This window comes from Prionailurus viverrinus, chromosome F2, assembly GCF_022837055.1.
Source record: "Prionailurus viverrinus isolate Anna chromosome F2, UM_Priviv_1.0, whole genome shotgun sequence".
NCBI lineage: Eukaryota > Metazoa > Chordata > Mammalia > Carnivora > Felidae > Prionailurus > Prionailurus viverrinus.
In genome coordinates, this window is record NC_062578.1 from 74,981,268 (window position 1) to 75,006,157 (window position 24,890).

Below are 24,890 nucleotides of genomic sequence, written 5' to 3' on the forward strand. Positions count from 1 at the left end.
CTGGTGTCAGATATGAGTCACCTGACCCCACAAGCTGCCAAGGACTCAGTGGAGTGAAGAGGGTGGCTCTCTGGGCCGCAGAGGCAAGGCAGTAGGATACGGGCCGCGCCTTGCAATCTGACTAATCAGAAGGCATTCACTCCTCAAAGCCTCAGCTCCCCATCCGTGAAATGAGACGGGCTCAGTGCCCTCCCAGGTTATGGGGTGCTCGAGAAGGGAAGGAAACACACATGAGGCTTAGTGGGGCCAGAGTTCTGACATGGAATCTGGGCCCCACCTCCTCCAGCAGGGAGACTGAGGAAACTGGCTCGACTTCTCTGACCCCCTGGCTCCTCGGTCCTTCCTGTTTGCTTTACTGAAGGGAAAGGAGATGTCCGGCTCTCAAAAACAGGGTAGAAAGACATAATTTTACGTATCCCTTTTAACACCACGAAGAAGAGAAGGTGATCGCTAGCCCTTTGGGCTTTGAACCCCTGCCTGGCAGTCCTTTATCTCTGCTGTTCCCCCACAGGCCTTCTCTCCAGCCCCCACGGCCATGGCCTTCACCCCAGTGCCACTGGAGGATACATCTTCACACCCCCAGTTCTGCAAGTGGCCATGTGAGTGCCCGCCGTCCCCACCCCGCTGCCCGCTGGGGGTCAGCCTCATCACAGACGGCTGTGAATGCTGTAAAATGTGTGCTCAGCAGCTTGGGGACAACTGCACAGAGGCAGCCATCTGTGACCCCCACCGGGGCCTCTACTGCGATTACAGTGGGGACCGCCCGAGGTACGCAATAGGAGTGTGTGCACGTAAGTGAGACCCTCCCTACCTTCTGGCCAGCCCCCAGCACCCCCGGCTCTAGCCCTCACCTATAGCCCTTTCCCTGGCCAGGCTCTTGCACACCCCCGCCATTCTAGTCCATGATCAGAGGTCAGAAGCCAGGCCCTTCTTGAGGAGGGAGGGACGCCTGCCTTCCACTTGCCTCCAGAACCTGGCTTCCTTCTCTCTTCTCCAGCTGGGAGTTACATCCACGGCTGACTGGGGGAAGGGAGCCACCAGGAAAGACCTAAGCATGTTTTCATTCTTTTAGTGGTAGACACTTTGTGGGATGCCTATGCCTCCCAGAGGTACCAAAACCCATCAGAGTTCCAGATGTTCCAGTAATATTCTAAATTTAAATAATATGGTTTTTAAAAATCCACTAACCTTGAAAGAATCAAATCCAGCAGCCTGCAATCATCCCTTTCTATACACCCATGTTCCTTCTGTAACTACAGTCACTTTTAACTTTTTAGCCCTTTCTTCTGGTAGTTATCACTATGTAATATATGTCTTCTCTGGTAACTTAATTGGATTAAAATGCCAATTTTGGATAACCCCTCAATGTTCCTACATGTTAGCTGATGACTTAACTCCTCAATACCACCTGATACATCCCCTATCTTCCAGTATCATTTTCATAATTTTTGGTTATACAATAGTCAGTATTTACAATATTCTGACTAGTAAACAATGTTGCTGAAGCATGAGATATTGTACTTGTTTGAATTTCCTTTCTCATGAGGCTTTTTGGTTTTCCTGGGGTTCTAATCGCTTTTGCTTTTTCTTTACCCTTGGTCTTTATGATATCCTCATGCTGGGGGAAAACAACTGTTTGTTGTTTGTTTGCTCTTCAAGTGCTCTATCATGTCCTTTATTGTTCCCAGGGACTTCCTTACAAGGACTTTCTGATCTCATGCTTCTACCTGGAATGATAGTCACTTAGCTTGAATCATCTAAGCATTTATCCAAAATACATGACCCAGCATGATGAAAAGAGGTAACTAGGCATCATGACGCAGCAGCCTAACTTCTGAAAAATTACACGAAGCCTCGTAAACCCAAGAACCTCTTTCCTCCCTTAGTGCCGAAGCAAGACTTCTCCATAACTGTGACCCCATATGCACCCAATTACATGTTCACGCGTAGTACAGGCTCTCATCCTCAGCTAATCTACTGTATCTCCTGAGGTGGGTTGTTGATGAGGGTTATGCGCATAATTCCACGTCAAACAATCCTACCTGTGCCTCACGGTTAATTATAAGCACTGTCTACTCTTTTGTCATTGGTTCATGCTTCAACTATCATAGCAAGTCATCGGCCTTTAGCTTTCCACGTAACCACCCTCGATTCTCCCATCCTTCCACTTTTTTTGCCCCCTTTTATTCAGACTCATTATTAGCCCCACAAAACAGTGTGTTTGTTCAAAGAGAACTTGCCGCGCCACCCGCACAGAATCATCTGATGTGTCGGCTACAAACATTGCCCTTGAGCCCGACCCCCAGACATACTGAGTAGAATTCTCTAGAGGTGAAGGTGGTGTCTGCACCTTTAACAAGTTTCCCGGGTGATTCTCATGCATACCCAACTCTGAGACTGCTTATAGAGAGAGACAGTTGTATAGTTTTCTCCCCATACCCAGGTGAGGAAAGCTGGCTGAGCCTTCCTCCACTAGAATCCCTTCCAGCTATATGAGACTGTCTCATCACTTCTTTCCCCTTTTGGAAGCTGTTATTCCAGGTCATTAAAAAGGGAACTCAGTTCACTGTTATCACTCTAATGTCTAAAGCTGCACTGACATCTTGCTATGTGCCGGGCACCCCATCTTTATAGACATTCTCTCATGGACCCAGAGAGGGTGCAGGCCCTGAAACTGCCTCTCCTGCCTGCCTTTCCCCCACCAGAGGCCCGGAAAACCGCCTTCCCAATCCATACACACCCCCTATCTCTTTGTATCTCAGGTCCTGCCTTTGCTCACGAGAGCCTCTTAGCTCCCCCTCACCATGAGCCCCTGCGTATTCCCTCTCCTTTTATCTGGAAAGAAAACTGGTCCACAGATTTTAATAGATATCCCACCTGCCAAGGGTTCCCTGGTCGCATCGGTTTGCAGACACTAGAATAAACAATGTTGAACAAGTATAGTTCAACAATGTTGAACAAGTTGAAATTGTTTTGTCCAGGTAGATGTTAACTACTCACCCACCCCACCACACACACATGCACGTTCACAGATACACACATTGCATGCATACGTGTGTATACACACACACACACACACACACACACACACACCCCTCACTAGTATTCTACCAAACATCTTCCCAGAAATGCTGCCATGGTGTCTGAGTTCACGACCCCCCAAGGCAAGAAAGAGGAGAGGCCAACGTCTGATGGCCATACAGAGGAAGGCACCTCAGGGCGAGAAGAAGAAAGAGAAGGTCCCTTTACACAGACAGTTTTTGGGCACATGGTCAACTCAACCTATGGATGGTCCCCAAGACGGGTTAAATCTGTCCATGGAGGTGTGCGTGTAACGAGGCCAAGACAAGGCAGGTCATAACAACAAGCAATCACAGCACTGGCACATGTAACTCAGAGAAAGGCGGAACTATGGCAAATTAATGAATGCAAGCTTTGGCTACCAGAGGTCACAGCTCCCGGGCACAAGCCACCGTGGCCAGGCAGAAAAGTGAGCTTGGACTTGTCCATGCTGCTCAGTCTTCAAGAGAATCCAAAAATCCGGATTTGTGTATAATTTGTAAATGTTGGCGACATGTTCCAAAAAAAAAAAAATTTTTTTAAACACTCTGTGGGCCAAACTAAATACTTCTGTGGGCAAAGAGTGACCTCTGAATTATACTCTTTGGCTATTTTGGTTGTACAAACATTACTCTGCATTTAACGCAGCTGGGTCAGGCCTGAGAGCAGTGTGGTTTGCTGGAAGGATCATGAAATTTACAGGCAGACAGACCTAGGTTTTTGAATCTTGGCCCTGCTGTTTGCTGGCTACGTGACCTTGGGCACATCACTTAAGGAGCTTGATCAAACCAACCTCATGCAGTTGTTGAGAATAAACAAGGGACCGCATTAAAGCCTCAAATGTGACCGGCTGTTCTGGGTCATTGCTTTACTTGATTTGTTTTAACTTTCCCTTGTAGAAATTATCTCAGCCTTGTCCATGGTCATCCTCAGAGGAGCCTCGTTGCAGGCTCAGACTCCCCAGTGTGGACAGCGAGGGAGTAGAAAGCTCACACGTGGTCTCTGGAGCTGGACAATCTAAGTTCGAACCCCAGCGCCATAACTAATATGGTGTCACTAGGCAAGCTACTTAACCCTTGAAGTATCAGTTTCCTCATCAAGGAAAATGTGACAAATAAGGCCTACGTCTTTGGGTGATTGAGACGTCAAGAACCTGATACATGGTCAGAGCACAATACAGATTAGGGCCCACCCCACCTCCCATCCACCCATCCATCCATCCACCCACCCATCCACCCATCCATCCATCCACTGACTCGTTCACATAGTTATGAACAGGTGGGTGATAATCCAACAGTGGGGTTACAACAAGGCATGGCCCCTGTCCTTGTTCCCATGCAGCTGACGCTCCAGTAGGAGGTGGGTGAGGGACGTGAAGGCCTGGAGTGTGGAACAAGGGATTTGAGTTCCTGCTGGTCCTTCAGTAAGAGGAAGGCTCACCAGGCCATGGCTGTGCTTGCAAAGTCTGAGATTAGATAGGAGGTGGTGAGCTTCCCATTAGCGTGCAAGTGAATGAGGAGGGCGCGTTAGAGTCTGCTGTGGGCCCAGCCGTACATCTTTCATACACCCCTACTCTCGCTCTCACCAGCGGTGGGCAGGCTGCTCAGGGCCACTATCCCCCACCGGTCCCAGACTCCCAGGAGACTGGGAACAGCTTTCAGAAGCAAGGTTCCCAATCTTGACTGCAAACTGGATTCACCCGAGGAGCTCAAACCTGCAAAGGTCAAGGGCTCCCGGGTGGCTCAGTCAGTTAAGCATCCGACTCGTGATCTCAGCTCAGGTCTTGATCTCAGGGTCAAGTTGGGCTCTGCCGTGGGCATGAAGCCTACTTTAAAAAAAATACTAAGGCCCGGAAAATAACCATAAAAGTAGAGAGTCCCATCATCTGGGGCACAGGGCGGGGGTCAGAATTTTTGAAAGGTCCCCAGCTGGTGCCTCCGTGCAGCTGGTGGTGACAGCCACTGGGCCAAGGGCTCCCTGGCACCCGGTGCTGCCTTGTCCCTGCAAAGTTCCCCCACCCAGGGGCAGAGACCAGGTTTCAGCACGCCCCTTCTCCCCCTCCACCATCATGCCCACACACGCGCACGCGTGCACACACGCGCGCACGCGTGCCCCCACCTTCCGGGTGCAAGGGCGCGGCCGGGGGTGACTCAGAGCAAAAGGATGAGTGATTCACCCAGGGCTTCCTCCGCTTCGCCTTGTTTTGGTTGGGTTTGTTGTTGTTTTTTTTTCCCATTTCCCCTCCTTTACCGGTGCCTGGTGGAAGGAAATGGGCTGTGGGGCTATCGCTCCCCTGGGTTGGAGGGGCAGCTCTATCATTTCACCGGCTGGGTGACCTTGAGCTAATGAATCACTTGACCTCCCCGTCTGCCAAACGGGGAGAATAAAACTCTCCTCGTGAAGTCCCCGGGAGAACTGAATGAGATAACATATCAGATGGTGCCTGGCACGAGATCAGATAGATGGTCAGCGAGCGGTAGCGCCTTTCCTTTCTGGGCCTCCTCCCTGCACGATCTCCTCCCAGGAAAAACAGCAGCCGCGCCAACATTCCCACAGGCTGAGGCTCTGCGTCTAGCTGGGCCGCCTTCGGCACGTGACTTCACGGAGACTCAGTTTTGCTAGATGTGAAAACGAAGGTGACGGTGGGTGGTGTTTCCAGTCTCGGATGAAATCAGCAATGCCAGGAAGCCTGGCACCGAGCAGGTCAGGTGACCGCGGGCAGCGCTGGGAGATGCCAGGGCTATTATATCAGTGGCCACCTGCAGGCCAACCCCGGAGATGCTCTGTCAGACCGCGGATTTCAAACCAGCCCTCCTCGGGTGCGCGCTCTTGCTGCCTGGGAGCTCTCTGCCTGCACTTCCAGACGCTGTCCTCAAGGCGGGACGCGTCTGGGGTGGAAGGGGCGGGGGGGTGCAGCGCTGGCCAGGCCCAGCAGCCCCCGACCCCCGCTGCCGGGCCCTTGAACTTGCTTACTGCGATCTCCCGTCTCACGAAGAACCCTCGAGGCCACTCACCCCAAAGCCAGCTCCTCCGAGGACAGAGCACCTCTCCCCTTCCGGGGCTCAGGTCATAGAAGCAGGAGTCATTCCTGACTCTCCTCCGCTCCTCACATCCCATCCGGCAGCTGTTCCTTCCAAGCACATCCAGAAGCTGAGCCCTCCTCCGGGGTGGTCCAAGCACAGCCACCGCTGGCCTGGATTGCTGGGGTGGCCTCCCCACACCGCCCTTCTGCCTGTTGTCTCTGCTCACCATCCAGCGCCGCGCGTGCTCTTGGGCGGCGTGATTCCTAGAGCTGAGTCACCAGTTACTTCTCGAATAGATCCCAGGTATCCAGGTGCTAACAGCTTTGCCTCTTCCTCTGAGCCTGCAGGGAAGCCCTCGCCCCCGTCCCGGGACTGCTCCCACCTGGCCCTTGACACCTGCAGCCCTTCCCCCGCCCCCTCCCCCGACACCTGTGCCGCCTACCGTCCTCACCTCCTTCTGTCTTTGCCGAAGCCGCATCACTTGGGTGAGGCTTGGCTGCCCACTTGAATCAGCCACTGCCCCCCACCCCCCAGCCGCCCCTCCTCTTCACTGTTCTCCCGGGCACTGGTGCCCATCAACACACTGTGTGATCCGTCTTTCCTGTGTCACCCCCCACTGTCATGTAAGCTCTATGGGGGCATGGTTTTGTCTGTTTTGGTCGCTGCTGAATCTCCAGTGCCTAGAACCTTCTATAAATATGCATTGAATGAGTGGAATCTTTGTTTCAAAGTGTTCTGATTGGCTCTACACTTGGCCCTCTCAGAACCATGACCCTAGAGGCATTTGTCAGTACTAGGCTCTGTGCCACATGCTGGGGGTGGGACCGGACGGGTCGCATAGGTTCTTGCGCCCGCCATGCTCTAGCTTCTCACCGGCTGCCAGCCTGGCCCCTGGGGGTCACTCAGCGGGTGATGGCTGAGCCGCACCCCACACTCCCACCCTGCGGTGGTCCTGCCTGCCCGCCCTCGCCCACGCGCGGTGCTTCTCGAGGGCTGGGACAGGTCCAGAGGCGGGAGGTGTCCACATGGGGGCGCCGAGCCCACTGGGCCTGACCCGAGCGGCGGCTGTGTGTGTTTGCAGAGGTGGTCGGCGTGGGCTGCGTCCTGGACGGGGTGCGCTACACCAACGGCCAGTCCTTCCAGCCCAACTGCAAGTACAACTGTACGTGTGTGGACGGCGCCGTGGGCTGCACACCCCTGTGCGTGCGCGCGCGCCCCCCGCGCCTCTGGTGCCGCCGCCCCCGGCGGGTGAGCGTGCCCGGCCGCTGCTGCCAGCAGTGGGTGTGCGACGACGGCGCCACGACGCCCCGCAAGACAGCACAGCGCCACACAGGCGCCCTAGGTGGGTTCTGGGGAGAGGGGACTGGACGGGGGATGGGGGGGCGGGGCCCTGGCCACTGTGATTGGCACACGCGCTGAGTCCCAGTCCCAGAGCACCGCCCCACTAGCTGCGTGACCTCCGGGACCCTATTTCTCCATCTGTCCCATCTGTTTCATGGGGTCCTCGCAGCATAAAATGAGGGAGAGCTTTATAAAGAACAAAGCCAGATACACGGGAGTCATTGTTATCGTACTTAAGAGATTAGGTAGGGGAGTGGAGGTGCAGGAACGGTGTGTGTGCGCCCCCAGGAGGAGAAGCATGAACACAAGGTGCAAGGGAGGGAGAGGGGGTAGGTGGCTTCCGCCTCACTATGGAGGATAGGTGGACAGGTGAGCCAGAGGAAGCCCTGGAAAAGGAGGAGAGGGACGGGCCCACTTGTTTTAACACTGCTTCCTGGACTAGCCCCACGTCAGCCACTTCTCAGGTACCAGATCGATGTTTGTCATACGGGTGGATGGGCAGATGAATGGATGGGCGTTTGGATGGATGGATGGGCATATGGATGGATGGATGGGTGGATGGATGGATGGACAGATGGATGCACAGATGGATGGATGGATGGATGGATGGATGGGCGGATGGATGGATGGATGGATGGACAGATGGATGGATGGATGGATGGGCGGATGGATGGACAGATGGATGGATGGGCGGATGGATAGATGGATGGATGGATGGATGGATGGATGGATGGATGGACAGATGGATGGATGGATGGGCGGGTGGATGGATGGATGGACGGATGGGTGGATGGATGGATGGGCAGATGGATGGATGGGCAGATGGATGGATGGGTAGATGGATAGATGGATAGATTGGTGGAAGGATGGACGGATGGATGGATGGGCAGATGGATGGGTGGGCAGATGGATGGATGGATGGGCCAGTGAGGATCTGAGTTAGGGCAGTTGGGGTGGAGATTTCAAGGAAGGTACTGATGTGAGAGGCACTACATGAGGAGTAGAACCGGGGTCATGGCATCAATCCACTGCAGAGAGAGCTCTGGAAGCCATGCACCTGGGGCTGCCGATGGCGGGTACGATGGTCCAGGGATGATATGTAGAGTGAGACAGAGGTCTAGGAGGGCTGACATTTGAGGGGGGATAGGGACAGAGTGTGGGGAATAGAAGAGGAAAACCAGGAGCAGCTGATGACACAGAAGACAGCAGATGAGGATATTTCTAGAAGGAAAGTATCTGCCAGACAAGTGGACATGAAAGAGTGAAGAGATGCCAATAGAGTCTGGGGTTTCAAGGGTACTGATGGTTTCCTAACAATTGTAAGTGCCTGAGATTGTTCAGGGAGACTGTGTAGAGCAAGGTTTCTCAACCCTGGTACAGACAACATCCCAGAACAGAGAAGACTCTGTGGGGAGGGCTGCCTTGTGCATTGTGGGGTGTCTACCAGCACCCCCGGCCTCTCCCTACTAGATGTCTGCAGCACCTGCCTCTCAGGGAGTAACAACCAAAAATACCTGCAGACATTGCCATTGGACACTGGGGGACAAAATCGCCCAGGTGGAGAACCATAGATGTGGCCCCGGAAACACCACCATTCAAGGCCAGGGAGAGAAAAAGCTGAGACAGGCGAATCCAAGAGGCAGGACAGAAACAGGAGAAAGAGGTTTTGCAGAACTAGGTGAAGAAGATGTTTCAGAGAACAAACTGGAAAGCAGGAAAGGGGGGGGGGTGCCAGGGGACCAGCCCAGACAATAGAGACGTGCCCCCAGGCTGTGTGCCCTCAGCGGGTGCCACCCTCCAGTGGTCCTGCCCCTCCCCGCAGTTCCGGGGGACAGAGCCTCTCCGGAGGGGCCTGGGCTGGCAGTGCTCTGTTCCTAGCAGGCCCAAGGCAATCGTCCCACCGCGGCCCCCAACCGGCAGAGCCACACAAGGGTCACAGGGGGAGGGGCACTGGCTGGCTGCCCATTGTACGTGGCCCAGTGACCCCGTTCTGACCCAGGACGAGCAGAGCCCCTGCCTGCCAGTGGGCGACCCAGAAACCAAAGCCCTTTTATCCTCCTAGGCAAATCCGTCCCTCCGCCTCCCTCCTCCGTGCTCCCACCCCCAGCTCATCCCAGCCCTCCTGTCCTCTGTCCTTAGTTGCCTCTTCTTGTTTCTTCTGCCTCTCAAAGCTCCCCCTTCACTCATTCCTTCCTGCCTTCACCCATCCCGTTCCCTCACACCTGTTCACTTGGACGGGCTGAGTGTCCGGCCCTGACCCCTCTCCATTTTTTTATCACTCTTCTCCCCCCTCCTTCCTATCCTCCCCACTGCAAACCAGCCTCCCTCCCCCGCCTTCCTTCTCTCCCCCTCCCCCGCTCCCCTGCCCTACCATCTGTCTTTCCTCCTCTCCCCCCTCTGCCCAGTCCTTTCTCTGTCTTCCTGCCTGTGGGCACGTGTGTTAGGGCGGGACTGGCTTCCTCTTTGAGGCTTCTCTTGTATATCTTGTTCCGTCTTTCTGTGGCACCTCTCTTTTGTCCTGCTGGCTTTTTCCTTGCCTCCCCCTCTAGCTTAGCCCATTTTTCCATTACTCAGAGAGTAAGTGAGCACTCACCATGTTCTAGATGCTGGGATGCACACATGGATAGAACCATCCGAGACTTGGTGTTTAGTTGACAGTCAAGAAACCACGTAAGCTCATGTTTACTGAGAGTCTACTAAGGGCCAGAGACAGCTTGTGGCTTTCATAGGCGCGGACCCATCTTTTCTGTCCACAGCCCTGGGAGGGAAATGCTAGCGTCAACCCCTCTTTGCAAGTGGGGAGCCTGAGGCATGGAGGTGGGGTTAGCTTCTCGAAAGCTGCCCGACTGCTAAGTGGCCATGCTCACAGTTGAAGCCAGGCAATTTGTCTCTGAAGCCTGTGTGTCTCTTTAACCACTGTGCCCTCAGCATCACCCAGATTAGCTATTAGGCTCTAGGGGATAGACACTCCCTCTGACTTTCTCCAAATAAACTTGATCTCTGCAGGGGCAGGGATAGCACCTTGCAGGTGCCTGATATGCACTCAGTAAACAGGCCCTTTCCTTGGAAGGCAGGTGTTCTGTTCCAACGAGGACACCGAGGCCCGGAGTGAGTTACCCAGAACCCTACAGCTTGGAGGTGGTCACGCAGGATTTGCACTCTGGTCCACCTGTCTCTAAAGATGATCTTTCTTCCAGAGAAGCAGAGGAGCCCAGAGCAGATCCTCCTCTCCCTGGGGCGGGGTTAGGAGTTAACTTGCCCTTTCAGGAGTGGGGGGAGATAGCCCACCTCTTTCCTCTTGAAGCTTCAGGGTCCCGGACCCTGTGGGCGCTGAGGGTGGGGCGGAGTGGCTGATGGCGTCTGGCGACTCACAGGGAGTCCGGTCCCTATATCCACAGCGGCCACGGGTGAGGTGGAGCCATGGCACAGGAACTGCATAGCCTACACGAGCCCCTGGAGCCCTTGTTCCACCAGCTGCGGCCTGGGGGTCTCCACTCGTATCTCCAACGTCAACACCCGGTGCTGGCCTGAGCAGGAAAGCCGCCTCTGCACCCTGCGACCCTGCGACGTGGACATCCGTCCACACATCAAGGTGAGTCCACCCTCCAGGGCGGGGTAGGCATCTTACAAGCCCAGCTTAAAGCCTGGCGCCTGCACTTCCTCGAGGGGGCCGTTTGGAAAATGGGAAGAGTTAAGCCCCCTTCGGAAGAGTTACACGGGATAATGTGTATCAGCGGGCTTTCAGTCAACGGAAGCATTGCGGTGACCATATTCTCAGAGTCAGGGTCACTCTGGAGAGAACTCAGAGGCCCTTGGAAGTGCTTTCCTGTGGAGATGCTCAGGGACCCTCACTGACTGCCACTCACCCTGTGGTCCTGTCCCAGCCCACACCCAAGTGCACGGACATGACAGTCACACTGGGCAGTAGGAGAGCTCTAAAGAGGGCTCAGGACAGCTGGAGTCAGGAGTCAAATGCCCATTTGCTGCTGACTGCACATGACTGTGGCCAATCTCTGCATCTCTGAGCCACAGGCTCCTCATCGGTAAGACTTGGGGTTGGTCTGACATCTCTTCCGGCGTTGAGAGGCTAAGATAATTAAAGGATGAGGATAGAGTGGGCCACAGTAGTTAGAAATGGGTCTGATTTATCTAACTCAAGGTGTCCTCACTTCTGTCTTGGGACTCCCATGCCTTGGTGCCACATAAAAAGAAAAGAAAAGGAACAGGAAAAAAAGGAAAAGGAAAGGAAAGGAAAACTCAGCACTGACTCCATTTTTGGAGCACTGATGGCATCTTGGGGCTGACGAAGAGAGGACTGCCCAGGGGACAAGAGAGCTCCACTTCCCACGAGTCCTTCTTACTCCCTGTCCCCCACCCCGACTCCATTATCTCTGTGCCAGCCAACTGGATCTTTCCACCCCCTCCTTCTCCTTCTTCTTCCCTTCTCTCTTCTGCTCCCTCTCTGATCAGTTACCTCTGCCACGCTGGCCTCCATATTCTTGGTGCCTGGTGCAGAGTAGGTACTCAGCAGATGTGGTTTAACTGAGAGCGTGAATGGAAGAGTTGTGAGCTGCAGGAAAGATGGGAACAAAGGCCCCAAGTTGGGTGAAGGCACCGTGCCTTTGAGGTAGAGGCGGGTCTACCATAAAGCCAACTCAAGTCCTTGCTGTTGCCTCTTGCTTCCCACCCAATTTGGGTTTTGTAATTATGAACCCAAGATGGCTCCTCGATCTGTATAAGCGTCAAGCCCTGCGTAGCCTGGACCTGCTCTACTCCCGGTTCTGGCGTGGTGCCGGCACGTGGGAGAGCCATTCGTTCAATGAATTTAGTGAGTGCCTACTGGGTACCGGGCGCGGAATTAGATTGTAGAGTCACAGTAAGGGCCCTGCTCTCAAGTGGCCCACTGCCCAGTGGGGAGATAGAGCTAGTTTTCCAGAATACACTCTGGTTGAGCAAGCTGCATGAGGAGGATGTGTGTGAGAGTCTGTGGGGAGAGGAGGAAGAACAGGTTAGGGGAAAGGGCAGCTCCCCGATCATGGAACCCCGTGATGGTTCTAGCACTCAGCAGCTGGGGCACTTGGTAGACCGAGGGAGCTACGCAGGCATCCTGCGTTGGCAAAACCGTGAGAGAGTCCTGGGCGTGGGCAAGGCAGAAAGGTAGGAAAGAAGACCTTATAGGTTGCAAGGAGGAACCATGCATGCCAGGCAGGGCCCGGGGAGGCCTTCAGTTGCTTCTGCATAATATGTCTGGGTCTCGCCGTGTTTGGGGAGGTCCAACCTCGCTTGAAGATGCTGCAGACCTGAAAGAAAAGTGGAGGGTTCCTGCGTGGTGAGTGCGAAGGGAGAAATGAGGGCTTGGAGGGAGGACGGTGACTGTTCATCCTCTGAGCACCCCAACTGAAACCTCCTTTCCTGCAGGAAGGGAAGAAGTGTTTGGCCGTGTACCAGCCCGCGGCATCCATGAACTTCACCCTCGCCGGCTGCACCAGCACGCGTCCCTACCGGCCAAAGTACTGTGGGGTGTGCACAGACAGCAGGTGCTGCATACCCTACAAGTCCAAGACCATCGACGTCTCCTTCCGATGTCCCGACGGGCCTGGCTTCTCCCGCCAGGTCCTATGGATCAACGCTTGCTTCTGCAACCTGAGTTGTAGGAATCCCAACGATATCTTTGCCGACTTAGAATCCTACCCTGACTTCCCAGAAATTGCCAATTAGACGGGTACAAAACACGGGGCTCGGGCGTGGCCCAGGGTGTGCAAAGCGGCCAGCCCTCCGAGGCCCCCAGTTGAGCCTTCTTCGTCCACTTCCCGCTGACTTCTAACTATCCTGATCCAGACCGTCAGCCCCCTGTCCTGTTTCCAACCACCCGAACGACCCATTCCGCTGCTGCTCGGGCCCAGACTCTGACTTCTCTCCTTGGCCGTGTTCTGCATACGCTCCAGACAAAGTGCCTGTCTCCAGCTCTTCTGGACAAAACCCAAGCCTGTCCAAGTCACTGGAAGTCCTGCTGGATCTTACCTGAGTTCCAAGGAACAGAATCAGCTAGGCATTTCACATCGCTCCTTCCCTTTCTAGATGCCAAACCACAAGACTCTTTGGGTCCGTTCAGAAGCACAGATGGGATCTAGGGCAATGGAACAGTCTATTATGTGGGTCCTGCCACGTGGACGCTGATAGACAGTTCTGACCGTAGCACACCCAAGTGTCTCTGATTCCGAAGATTTGGGCTAAGTCTCTCGTCATCCCTGCACGGTAAAGGGTCCACACTGGTTCGTTTTGGTCAGAAATGCAATTTGATGACTTTCATTCTTATTCACGGGAAAAGTCTCCAGTCAATACTCTAGGGTCAGAACAGGGTCGGCCAATTTTCAGAAGTGACGGACCCTGGCGTGAATCTGCTGCTCACCAGCAGGACACCGGGCAGCTGGCCAGCTCTTCTGGGCATCCAGACCCTCTCCCTGCTTGGGGGCTCCTGGGAGTTGGGGGAGCCCTTAGGATGGCCCCTCTGACCCCTGAGAGTGGCATCCCGGGACGTTGCTCTGCTCTTACGGGGCCTTGGGAGACCCCACTGAAGTCCGGGCCGGACCCGCCTAAAGTAACGGAGACAGCTACAGGCTGTATGTGGCTCAAACCACGAAGCGGATCCACTCTGCATCAGTCTGGGGCACAAGGACACCGCTCTTTCTGCTGCAGTGACCCTTCTCACAGACTTCGGGTCTGCTGACCCAAACCCCCAGTCCTGGTGTGAAGACGGGTTTACCAGTTGTCTAGAAACGGAAATATATTTAACAGGGACTAAATGCCAAAGTGGGTTGAAGCTTAAAAGGAACAGAAGGTTGTTATGAATGGAAATGAGACTATTATTTATCTTGTTAGCAGAATATAAATATTTACTGTCACAATTCTTTTATTTACTACCTTCTGTTTGCCGGATATTGTTCCCAGTGCTCTGCATGCATCGGCTCGTGGGGAGACTTGGCAATCGTGTTGGAAGGGCCTATTATTCTTTCTGTTCTTACAAATGTGAAATAGCAGCTCAGCAAGGTACGGAGCCTTGACCGAAGTCAGCCGGCGGGTACGTGGGGAAGTCAGGATTCAAATCCAAGTCGGATTGACTTCACGACCTGTGTCTCTGCCCTTACTTTTTTAGAGCTCCCAAGCGGGTCGAGCAGGAAAACGTGTCAGAGTAACCGACTTCCTGCCCTTGTTTTTTTCACTCTTTTTACTGCCTCTCTAGCTCCTTTCCCAAGAGAAGCGTATCTCGCTTTCAGGTAATGTAGGTGCCTGAGCATCCAAAAAAAAAAAAAAAAAAAAATACGGGATGGACAAAACTCCATGAATCGGTCCTCCCCTCCTTCAGATCAGGAGCCAGCCTTCATCATGAATTTAAGAGATGGTTTTGTTTATCCAATGCTTCGGATGAGAGATGTGCGGGTTATTCCTGAGGGAATTCGGTGTTGGTGGGCCGGGGGTTCTGAAATAGGAAAAAAGGACTAGAAATATGCCTTCCTGACCATGACCTCCCCCACGCCTGGTCCATACAAGGCATACAGTGGTCCTCAGTATATATCTGTGGAATAAAAGACACCATGTATGTGTTCCTACTTTTACTCAGAGGCTCTCTTCTTCCAAAGGTACAGATCTTATCAGCCAAATCTTATTTGAAGTGCCCTAGGAAGGAGACGCTGGATATTTAAACAAATGTCTTTTTTTGTTGAAAAAGACATTTTGTGTGAAGAGCATTTACCCCAAGAATAAGCTCTTCTCTAAGCCTGTGTGGATCTACGTTGGATTTTCTCAGAGTGAAATTACCTGACGTCTACAAATCACAAGGACCGGATGACGGCTAACCGCGTTTGAAATTCAGCAGAAATCCAAGAGCTAGGTTCTTCCTGACTCTGCATCCCAGTTTGGAAAAATGAGCATAGCTTCCAAGATCCTAGGAAACCTGGATGGAGGAATCCGGGAGTGCCCTGGGGCCGAGTGGGCTGGGGTAACTCCAGTTACATTGGTTTTGAGAAACGGACGTGTCCTAGGCAGGCCCCCCTGGGAAAAGTCTCAGCTCCATGTTCTGAAGTCATGGGGAAGGAGATTTGGGACCAACGCAAGGAAAACCTTTCTAGCAGTCAGATTCGCTCGGCAGTGGTGTGACCGACCTCAATAAAAGTTAGGAATATTAGTCACAAAGAAAAAATGCCCCTTTTTTGAAGGCCTCCTTGGTGCCACCCACTTTGCTTAAATTATCTTACTAACATTCACGACGTTTGGAAGGAAGCTTCTCGTCCCCGTTTCTATACATGGAAAGTTTGAGACTCAAAGAGGCTGACAAATCAGCCAAAACAAATTGGAGCCCAAATTCCAGCTTATTCCCCTCGGCCTGGCTCTTGGGGAAGCCTCCAGGAAGAGCACGAATGACCCCCAGAAGAGCGTCTCATTGGCAAGGCCATCCAGTAGACAAGACAGATGGTGTCTCCAGTCCTTTGTCACTCCGTGTTCTGGGCTAAGGGGAAGGTACATGAAGGATTTGTTAGCCTTTGGTGAAAAAATTCACATTAGCACCTCAAGTGAATTTCTCTGGTGTGCTTAGGTGGGGAGAGAGGAAACCTGTATTCTCAAACCACCACTTCTTGCTAAACCTTATTGTCAACACTTGGCGAGCACTTACTGAGTGCCAGGCCTGGGCCAGGTGCTTTCCTGCTATATCTTTCTTAGTCCTCATAGCAAACCTATGAGACTTGGCGTTATAATCGTTTTCCGCGTCAGAGAGAAGATGCTGGGGCTCATAGATGTTACATCCTCTGCTCAGTGTCTTACTAGCTAGGGAACTGCATGCAGACCGGGATTGCCAACCCAGGTCAGTCGGACCCCTGAGCCATCTCTCCTGACCCGAAGCCCGGTGCGCATGCCCCCGAGATCAAAAGGTACCAAGAGGTGCTTTACTGACAACAGGGCCGTGTCTGGACAATGTTAATTTCAAGGTGATTCAGAGAGGGAGTCAAGCAAGTAGGTTTGAATGATACAGTTGTCTATAATCTCATTAACATTGTGCTGTGTGTACATAGAGATCATGGGGAAGCAACGAAACCCCTGACTAGTCTATTGAATTAAGTCACTGCTTTTTGAAGACTTATCTTGCTGTAAAGCAACTCCAATAATAAGCCTGCACAGCTTGGGACTCACGAATGGTCAGAATGGTCAACTGTGTATCTGTGCACATATACGTGTGTGTGTGTGTGTGTGTGTGTTTATATCTATTTTCAAACTGTGACTTCATATTTAAGTATTCCTACCGCCATTTTTGCAAGTGACTAAGAAATACAAATGAAGGAACGTTTTGGAATTTCCCCACAGAGGAAAAAAAGAGCACTTGGGCGATCTGTCATGTTTTACAACATTCCTCATTCTTCTCATGATTTGTGTAACGTGGAACATGTTTGTTCAGTGTGAAGGATCTTCGGTGCGCAAATTCCCCGTTTATGCTTCTGTCCTTACGGCAATAAATCATCAGCAAAATGACTTACCAGATCTTCTTGTGTGTGTAGTTATCATGCGTCACGATGGAACATCGAGTTCATTCCACAGATGTGCAGATGGTGGAGACTGGGTCCCAGATATTTTACATACGGTCATAAAAATAGCTAGAAATTTGGAGACGGGCTTAGAAGTATGAATGCTGAAATTCACAAAAGACCAGCACTACAAGTATGTCCACGCTGGAAGGTAGCTCCAGAAGTTTTACTGTTCATTCATTCATTCATTCGTTCACTCACGCACTCACTCACTCACTCAATGCCTTTCTACGTCTCCAGCTAGCACCTTGAGCGCAGGGACTATGACGGCATCCTCTGGGCCTAGCACGGGGTGTGGCACACGGCAGGGGCTGGGGAAGCCGGGGTTGGAGAATCGGGTGTACAGAGATGGAGATTGCCAGCTGCCTTAGGAACCAGCGAGAGTAAAGAGGAGTGTGGGGGAGGTTGCACGGTGAAATGGAAACCGCTCTGGGGGCGCCCGGGTGGCTCAGTCGGTTGAGCGTTCGACTTCGGCTCAGGTCGTGATCTCGCGGTTCGTGAGTTCGAGCCCCACTCTGCTGACAGCTCGGAGTCTGGAGCCTGCTTCAGATTCTGTCTCTCTCTCTCTCTCTGTTCTTCCCCCCACTCGCACTCTGTCTGTCTCTCTCTCTCAAAAATAAAGATTAAAAACTTAGGAAAAAAAAAAAAGGAAACCGCTCTGACTTCGGGGCTCGAGTGGATCTTTGCACACGTCAGTCTTTCCTGGAACTCCTCACTTAATCCATCTGCACCTCCGTCTCCTCAGCTCTGAGATGCAGAAAATGATGGGATGGGACCCGCCTTTGTGGCGGCGATGTTGTGATGTGGAAAACGCAAACGGCATTCGGGGTTCCAGGACCGAGCTTGGCGCATGGTAAGCACTTAACGAAACCAGGTATTATTGGCAGATTTTCAGTTTCTTCAGGAACGGGGGGATAACCAGCAAAACGACAGCAAAAATTGGAGTCAGGGTGTGTGCCTGTATGCTTTTACTCATTTAGATGGTTATTTCAGAGTAACAAATATAGAGAAAAAGTGTCACCAATGTTTGATTGAACGCTTTTTTATTTTAATCCTACGCTGCGCGATCCCCTAACTTTTCTTTTTATGTCTTCATTGTGTGCTATAATTTGATTAAACACCCTGCTTTTTAAAAAAATTTTCCTAACGTTTATTTATTATTGAGACTCAGAGAGACACAGAGTGTGAGCAGGGGAGGGGCAGAGAGAGGGGGAGACACAGAATCCGAAGCAGGGTCCAGGCCTCGAGCTGTCAGCCCAGAGCCCGACGCGGGGCTCGAACTCACAAACCGTGAGATCACAACCTGAGCCGAAGTCGGCCGCTTAACCCACTGAGCCACCCAGGCGCCCCTACACACCCTGCTTTTTTAAGGCAGGAAAGGTGCCATACTGTTCTGTCTCCCAAACCCGGGGCACTACATAGTAGCTGCATAGCCACGTGAACAGATGTGCCTACGGCCGAGTACATGGGGTGGAAGACACGTTTGATGCCTTCTGGGGAAATCCCCCTCGTTCACTAACCCCGAAACACATCATGCTATTATAATAAAGTCAGGGAAAGAATCAATGCCAAGAAAAGGATAATGGCCACGTGAATCCTTTCCCAGAACACTTCTATCCTGACGCATACCTTTTTCAAAATTGGAAGTTAGATCATAGAGTCCTATAGATGCCCCAGATTAAGAGAAATGTGTAGATTAGGGGAGACATTTCTGATGATATCAGGTGGGTGAAATTTCACGAAATGGGATTGGGGGGAAAACGGCCAGAGCACTTTATTGTGAAGGTTTTAAAAAAAAAAAAAAAAAAAAAAGCATGTGGCCGAGATCCCAGTGCTCTCGATCCCCTCCCTGATGAAATAAAAATGCAGAAGCATCCTACGTGTTCAGAAGTCTAAGGTCCTGCTGCACCTGAGTTCCTTCCAAGTAGAGAACTGAGCCAAAATGACTCCCATCGAGAGGGAGAGGAGGCTGTTAAAAGCCGGCTTATTGATAGCCACGGGGAAGCAGCAGCCTGCCAGCAGAGGACGAGACAGAAGAATTAAGAAGCAGAGAGAAGACACAGTGAAAGACAGGTCATCCAAGCCTGGGCGAGACTATTTAACAGAGAGACAAACATCCCCACAAGCAATAAGAGCCTTAAGGTCATCTGTGTCCGGTCCAGGGAACGAACTGATGTTCTAGCATCCCAAGACGTCAATAGTGGCTGCATTAGTCATGTGCTCAGTGAACTGTTTTAAAAGGCAGCGAGGATGTAGTTTATTTTAGAAATGACTGGACAAGCCATTTCGTCTCTCTGAGCCTCGCTTTCGTAACGGTGAAGCAAAGATAACTCGTCCTCACAGATAAAGGCTAAAAAGGGGAAACAATAATACTTGCTAAATATTGCTATCATTCGAGGAACTGTTTGTCTGTTTAACAAAAGCCTCCTGTTTGGTGCCGGGCATCTGTGCTGGCCCGGGAGATGCCAAAGAAATGCTCGTATCGGAGAAAAGGACACCTATGGGGATACACATCATAAATACCGCACGGACTCCTGGGCCCGTGTCTGCAGGATGCCCTTGTCACACAGGGGCATTAAACAAATACTTCTCAGAGCAGGCATAAGGAAGGGTCTGTCCAGCAACAGTGAGTTTGGCTGTCAATGAATTTAACTGGGCGCAGCCCATGGCGATTTACAGGCCACAACGACATCGGTTGCTTAGAACCCCTGAGGCAGTCATGTGGGGAGAGGGGGTTGGGAAGGACAAACCCAGTTATAGTGGATTGGACAGCAAGTGGCTACCGAAATCAAGCTGAATCAATTCTATTCTTTCCCTTAGGAGACACAAAGACCTGATTCGTTCCGCATCTAAGAACCTGAAGGTCACACAGCCTTTGGGCTAAGAGCCACCATTTTATTGGGCTTTGGAGGCACAGAGAAATCTGATCTTGCAAAGAACGAAACTGATGTGCTCCCCAGGTCCCCTCCCTAATCCGGTCTCCAACCTCACAAGGCCAGGTTTCACTTTCCGCCTTGGGAATCCACGTGGGACACCGTTGAGAGATTTCCCCGCAGCCTGTGAAGCCCCAGACAAGTACGTGACCAGATGGATCGGGGCTACGTCGAGGGTCCGATCCAAGGACGAATAGTGAGGTTGTGTCTGAGAAGGGACAATGAACAGGGCGACAGTTGAAGCCCTCGGCCGTCCCCACAGATCCTGCACAGGGGTCATCTCAGAGCACACTTGGTCTCCCAACTACTACCGAAACCCAAGGGTCTGGGGCTAGAAACCAGAACAAGTAGCTAGGAGGACAGAAATAGACCTCCCAGCTGGCAAAAAGCCTCCTGGGTATCCTATCTCTCGCTAGCTGCTGGTGCATGCAAACCCCTGTAACAGTTCACGCCTGCCCTGGAAGCCCGAGCCCCGAGGAGCTGAGCTCAGCGGGTCCAGCGGGGGTCTGCGCCACGTCCCCACTCCCCAAAGCTGATGTATGCACCTGCTGCTATGGAACTTGCTTCTCGGCTTTACCATCACCTGCCCTTTCTCTGTTCTGACTCCCGCACAGGACCTGACACAGAGAAGGTGCTTCTTGCCAATGGGAAACAACTTCTCCTGCAGCTAGAGCAGAACTCTTTACCCTGAGGTCGCCCGACCAGCAGTCCGGGGATAAAATTCAGGGGCCACGTACTAGGATGAGGGTCAAATGCATCTCTGTATTCAGTCTAACTGTGGTTTAGCACACTCTTCCGTTTCAGCGTAGGCAACGAACCCCGATATCACCGGTTGGCAGATATCTCAAGATATTCTTATGCTTATCACTACCTAGAAATTCTGCTGAGATCTGCCCCAACGCCACTATTCAACTTAATGAAGAAGCATAAGCTATCATGTCACACAGTCGTCACATTTGGGTAGTTACACGTGACTCTAATGGAATCGTCATCTCACACGTATATAACTCTTACTGCCTCACTGCCTGCCAGCCTCCAAGGTCAGCCGCCCCGGTCTACACTACAGGCTCCTCACAAAGGCACTCGTCTTCCATCCTCTGGCGTCCACACTGGCCCCTTGGCTGGGAATGCCTTCTTGCCCCTCTGTGCCGTGCTAACTCCTTGCCATTCCAAATCAGTTTCTGAAACGACACGTATCCACTCACGGTCCCAGAATGCAGCCTTCAAGTTTTCAGGGAGTAGCACGCTCTAAGAAACTCCTCCAGTGAAGAAAAGCCAATACCAGTAACAGCACAATAGCTATTTAACAGGGGAGGTGGACGGGGCGCCTGGGTGGCTCAGTTGGTTAAACATCCGACTTCAGCTCAGGTCATGACCTCCCAGCTCGTGAGCTCGAGCCCCGCATCAGGCTCTGTGCTGACAGCTCAGAGCCTGGAGCCTGCTTCCGATTCTGTGTCTCCCTCTCTCTCTTTACCCCCCCCCCCTTCAAAAATAAATATTAAAAACATTTTAAAAAGGGGAGGTGGGCTTGAGCAGAGGCTGCGTTTAGTGACTTCCTTCCACAGGACGAGTGAGGGACAGTGGAAGAAGTTAACAGGGCAGTGGAGAACCCTGGGAACCACAGGCTCGGCCAGGTGCTCAAGGTCAACCGCATCCGGGGTAACTCTTCCGTTGACCCGTCATGCTGATCGCCTGGCACTTTGCCTCTGTGGTCTTCGTTCCAAAAACCCACCACCCCAGTTGAGCCATGAGAAAAGTACCACAGAAACCTTAATCGAGGAACAGTCGACAAAATGCCTGACGAGGGCTTCTCAAAAAGCTCATCAAAAGCCAGGGAAGTCTGAGACACAGTTCTAAGCCAGGGGAAGTTAAGGAGGCATGGGGACTGCATGTAATGTGGCATCCTGGATGGGATCCTGGGACGGAAGCTAGGGAAATTCCAGTAAAGTGTGGAGCTCTGTTCATAGCAATGCGCCAGTGTTGATTTCTTAGTTGTGGTCAATTACCATAAAGGAAGATATTACGAATCGGGAAACTGGGTGTCTATGGGAACTCGGCGCTAGGTTTGCAATTGTTCTGTAAATTTGAAACTAAGCCTACAAAGCCTAAATAAAAATGGGAGGTGATACTAAAACCTGTTGTGTTTACTTTTTTTTTAAATTTTTTAACTTTTCAGTGCAGTGGAAACACACATTCTAGCAGTTGTCACTGGCTGTGAGAAGGGAGTGGTCTTATCACATGCTTTCCTGTAATAAAAATAAAACGTAAAAAAAAAAATTTTTTTCCCCTTCTAAATATAGCTTGAAAAGCTTTAACCCTTTGTCACGGTGCTGGCCCAAGGTACTGAGCCCCTGAAATGGGGCTGGTCTGAATTGAGAGATGCTATGGTGTGAAATACTCACTGTTTTCTTAGTATAAAGATGGTGAAATACCTTAGTAGCTGTTATATGGATTCTATGTTGGAATGGTAATATTTTGGATATGCTGGGGTTAAGTGAAATATATTATTAAAATTAATTTCATTTGTTTCTTCCTTTTAGAATGTGGTTTTTGGAAAATTTACACTTAACATCTGCAGCTTGCTTCATATTCTTATGGGACAGCAATGCTCCAAGACAGGTGTCAGGAGGTCCTGGGTAAGGAAGGACCCCTCCCTATACGGTGGGGCTACACACACACACACACACACACACACACACACACGATCTCTCAGAGGAAAAAGACACAAGCCACTGCAAAGTTACAAATTTATTGGTCTGGAAATAAATACAAATATCTCATTAAGAAACTCCTCTGGAAAGCCTTGTACACAACATTTTTTCCTGTCTGGATTCAGCCACTCCTGCCCTGACCCCTGACCTTTCTGCACAGGTCAGGGGAAGCCTCCCAGGTGGCAGGTGCAGTAAGCTGAGTCACTGCCCCTCAAGCAACCTAGAAGCCTTGAATACTTCCTTCTGCCAACTCTAGGGTCCCAGAAAGCACCAGGCCCCAGCGGCTGATTCGCAGCGATCCATCCACTCTGATCAAACTTCCTATAAGAAATGGTTAGCCAAATGAAATCAAAAGGCAGTAATATAGGAATTTGACAGCTATGCTCACGTTGCCCAGAAATGTCAGTGGTGCCGCCCCATTCAGCGAAAGGTTAGAGGGGCAGGGAAGAGGGGACGGCAGGAGAGGGAAGGAAATCCCATGGTACTTTCCAGAATCCTTACATCTTCTCAGCCACCACTCCCTGTGTGAATCCCCACCCCCTACAAGAGCAGAACAGTTCTACCCGCAGATCCAGTGATGTTACCAGGTCAGAAACACTCAGCCGTCAAGTTCAGACTCAACCCCAGTTGTCAAAGACTGGAAACCGGATTTGACTCAGTCACACAAGATTCCCGGGAACCAGGGCGGGATCGACTGCAATCATAACTCTACTGGATCCCATCACAACCACAGAAATCCCTTATATCTAATAACCCAAACAGCCCCCCACCCCCACTCCCCTGCCCCTGCTCCCCACCCCCCCACCCCCCCCCCCCACCCCCGTGTGGAGACTCATCAGGTCCAGGTACAGCTGTTTGGAATGTTTCCCTCCGTTTCAAAGAAAGCAAGTGCAAACCTAAATGATCTCCCCCACAAGCAACATGATCCCTCGCTCATGAACTTGGGGTAGGAAGCTGGGGCTGTGGAGGAGGCAAGACAGCTGAGCCAAAGACTTGAATTCATGACACCAATGTTTGCCAAGACTGTTTCTCTGGGAAAGCCCGGAGATTTTGTCGCCCGCTTTCACCACCCGTTGAAAGGATGCCAGAAAAGCAGGCTTGTGTGTTTCGGCATTAAAAAGTGGATATATACGCGAACTTGAAAAACCTACTTTCTCACGTTTCACTGCGTAGATTTGTTTTTCCAAGCGTTCTAGCCTCCACAGAAAGTCCACCTTTTTCCCGCTTACTGTTTTGCCGAGTTAAAAGAGCTCCCCACCATCCGCGGCTCTCCCCCTACCCAAATCAGAACGGGGTTTTGTTTCCAGAAACTGGGTCAGTCGTTCTTTAGTTGGAGAGGAAACAGGAAGTAGAGGGGCTGGGCTTCCGACAAAATGCCCGTTAGAACCAGCCTAGGCCTGGCTTTAGGAAGCGTCTAGGGCGGCGCGTCTTGTTTTTGGCAGTTTGGCGTCTCTGAGGGAGGGTAAGAGGGTGGCCGCCAGGCCACCCGCCAATGAGCACAGGACACGGAGATGCTTCTTTTCCTTTGGTCTGCCCGCCCTGCCCTGATGGGAGAGGCGCCCTCGACAAACCCGGTCTAACTTTGTCCCCCCAGAGCTGTCTTACACCGTAAGCTTTGGGTTAATACGAGTTACGTGTGGTGTGGCAGGCAGGGCGGGAAGGGCTGGAGGAAGGGCGGTTGCGTGAGCCCAGAGTCCGGGGACGGCCACGGCGCAGGCCGCCTAGCAGGACACCTCCATGGACTTGGGCCCGGCGTTGTTGCCGGTGGCCCCGGAGTTGGGGGTGATGTCCAGGCGAGCACCCTCGCTGGTGTGGGAGCGGCTGCGGGTGCCCTCGCTGGTGTGGGAGCGGCTGCGGGCGCCCTCCAGGGACGTGACGCTGGAGCCGGAGGCCGTGCGGGAGCGCATCAGGCGGGTCATGCTGGCCGAGGGCACTGGGGAGAGAGGGGTTGGGGGGCACCGGGTTAGGGAGGGGAGAACCTTAGAGGCGCCTGCCCGTCGGCAACGGTGCCTCCTCGTGCCTGACCTGTCCATCCTTGGGGCGATCCGGCCACCAGGCTCTCTGTCCTCCCTGTATCTGCTCACAGAGGTGGACAAGTGAGGCTCTGACGGGGGTAAGGACCGGCGGCCACACGGTGGCTTGAACCCACAGGTGGGTCTGAATCCCAAACCTGCCACTTGCTCCACAGCTGTGTGACTCTGGAAGAGTCCGACTCGGAGCCCTCCGTCACCATCAGTAACATGGGAATGC

At 52.3% G+C, this 24,890-nt stretch overlaps 2 protein-coding genes across 3 annotated transcripts in view; one reads left to right on the forward strand and one right to left on the reverse strand.

Annotated features, from left to right (window-relative positions):
* The window catches only part of CCN4 (cellular communication network factor 4), a 33,783-nt gene extending 16,833 nt beyond the window's left edge, over nucleotides 1-16,950 (forward strand). The window contains exons 2-5 of the mRNA XM_047842719.1: nucleotides 512-791; nucleotides 7,165-7,425; nucleotides 10,823-11,016; nucleotides 12,843-16,950. Of these exons, the coding sequence (XP_047698675.1) occupies nucleotides 512-791; nucleotides 7,165-7,425; nucleotides 10,823-11,016; nucleotides 12,843-13,142 (1,035 nt within the window). The 3' untranslated portion in view covers nucleotides 13,143-16,950. The remainder of the gene's footprint in view (nucleotides 1-511; nucleotides 792-7,164; nucleotides 7,426-10,822; nucleotides 11,017-12,842) is intronic.
* A 6,695-nt stretch (nucleotides 16,951-23,645) lies between these two features.
* NDRG1 (N-myc downstream regulated 1) overlaps nucleotides 23,646-24,890 on the reverse strand; it is a 54,021-nt gene continuing 52,776 nt past the window's right edge. For both annotated transcript variants that reach the window (XM_047842041.1, XM_047842042.1), the window contains exon 16: nucleotides 23,646-24,573. In XM_047842041.1, the coding sequence (XP_047697997.1) occupies nucleotides 24,362-24,573 (212 nt within the window). In that variant the 3' untranslated portion in view covers nucleotides 23,646-24,361. The remainder of the gene's footprint in view (nucleotides 24,574-24,890) is intronic.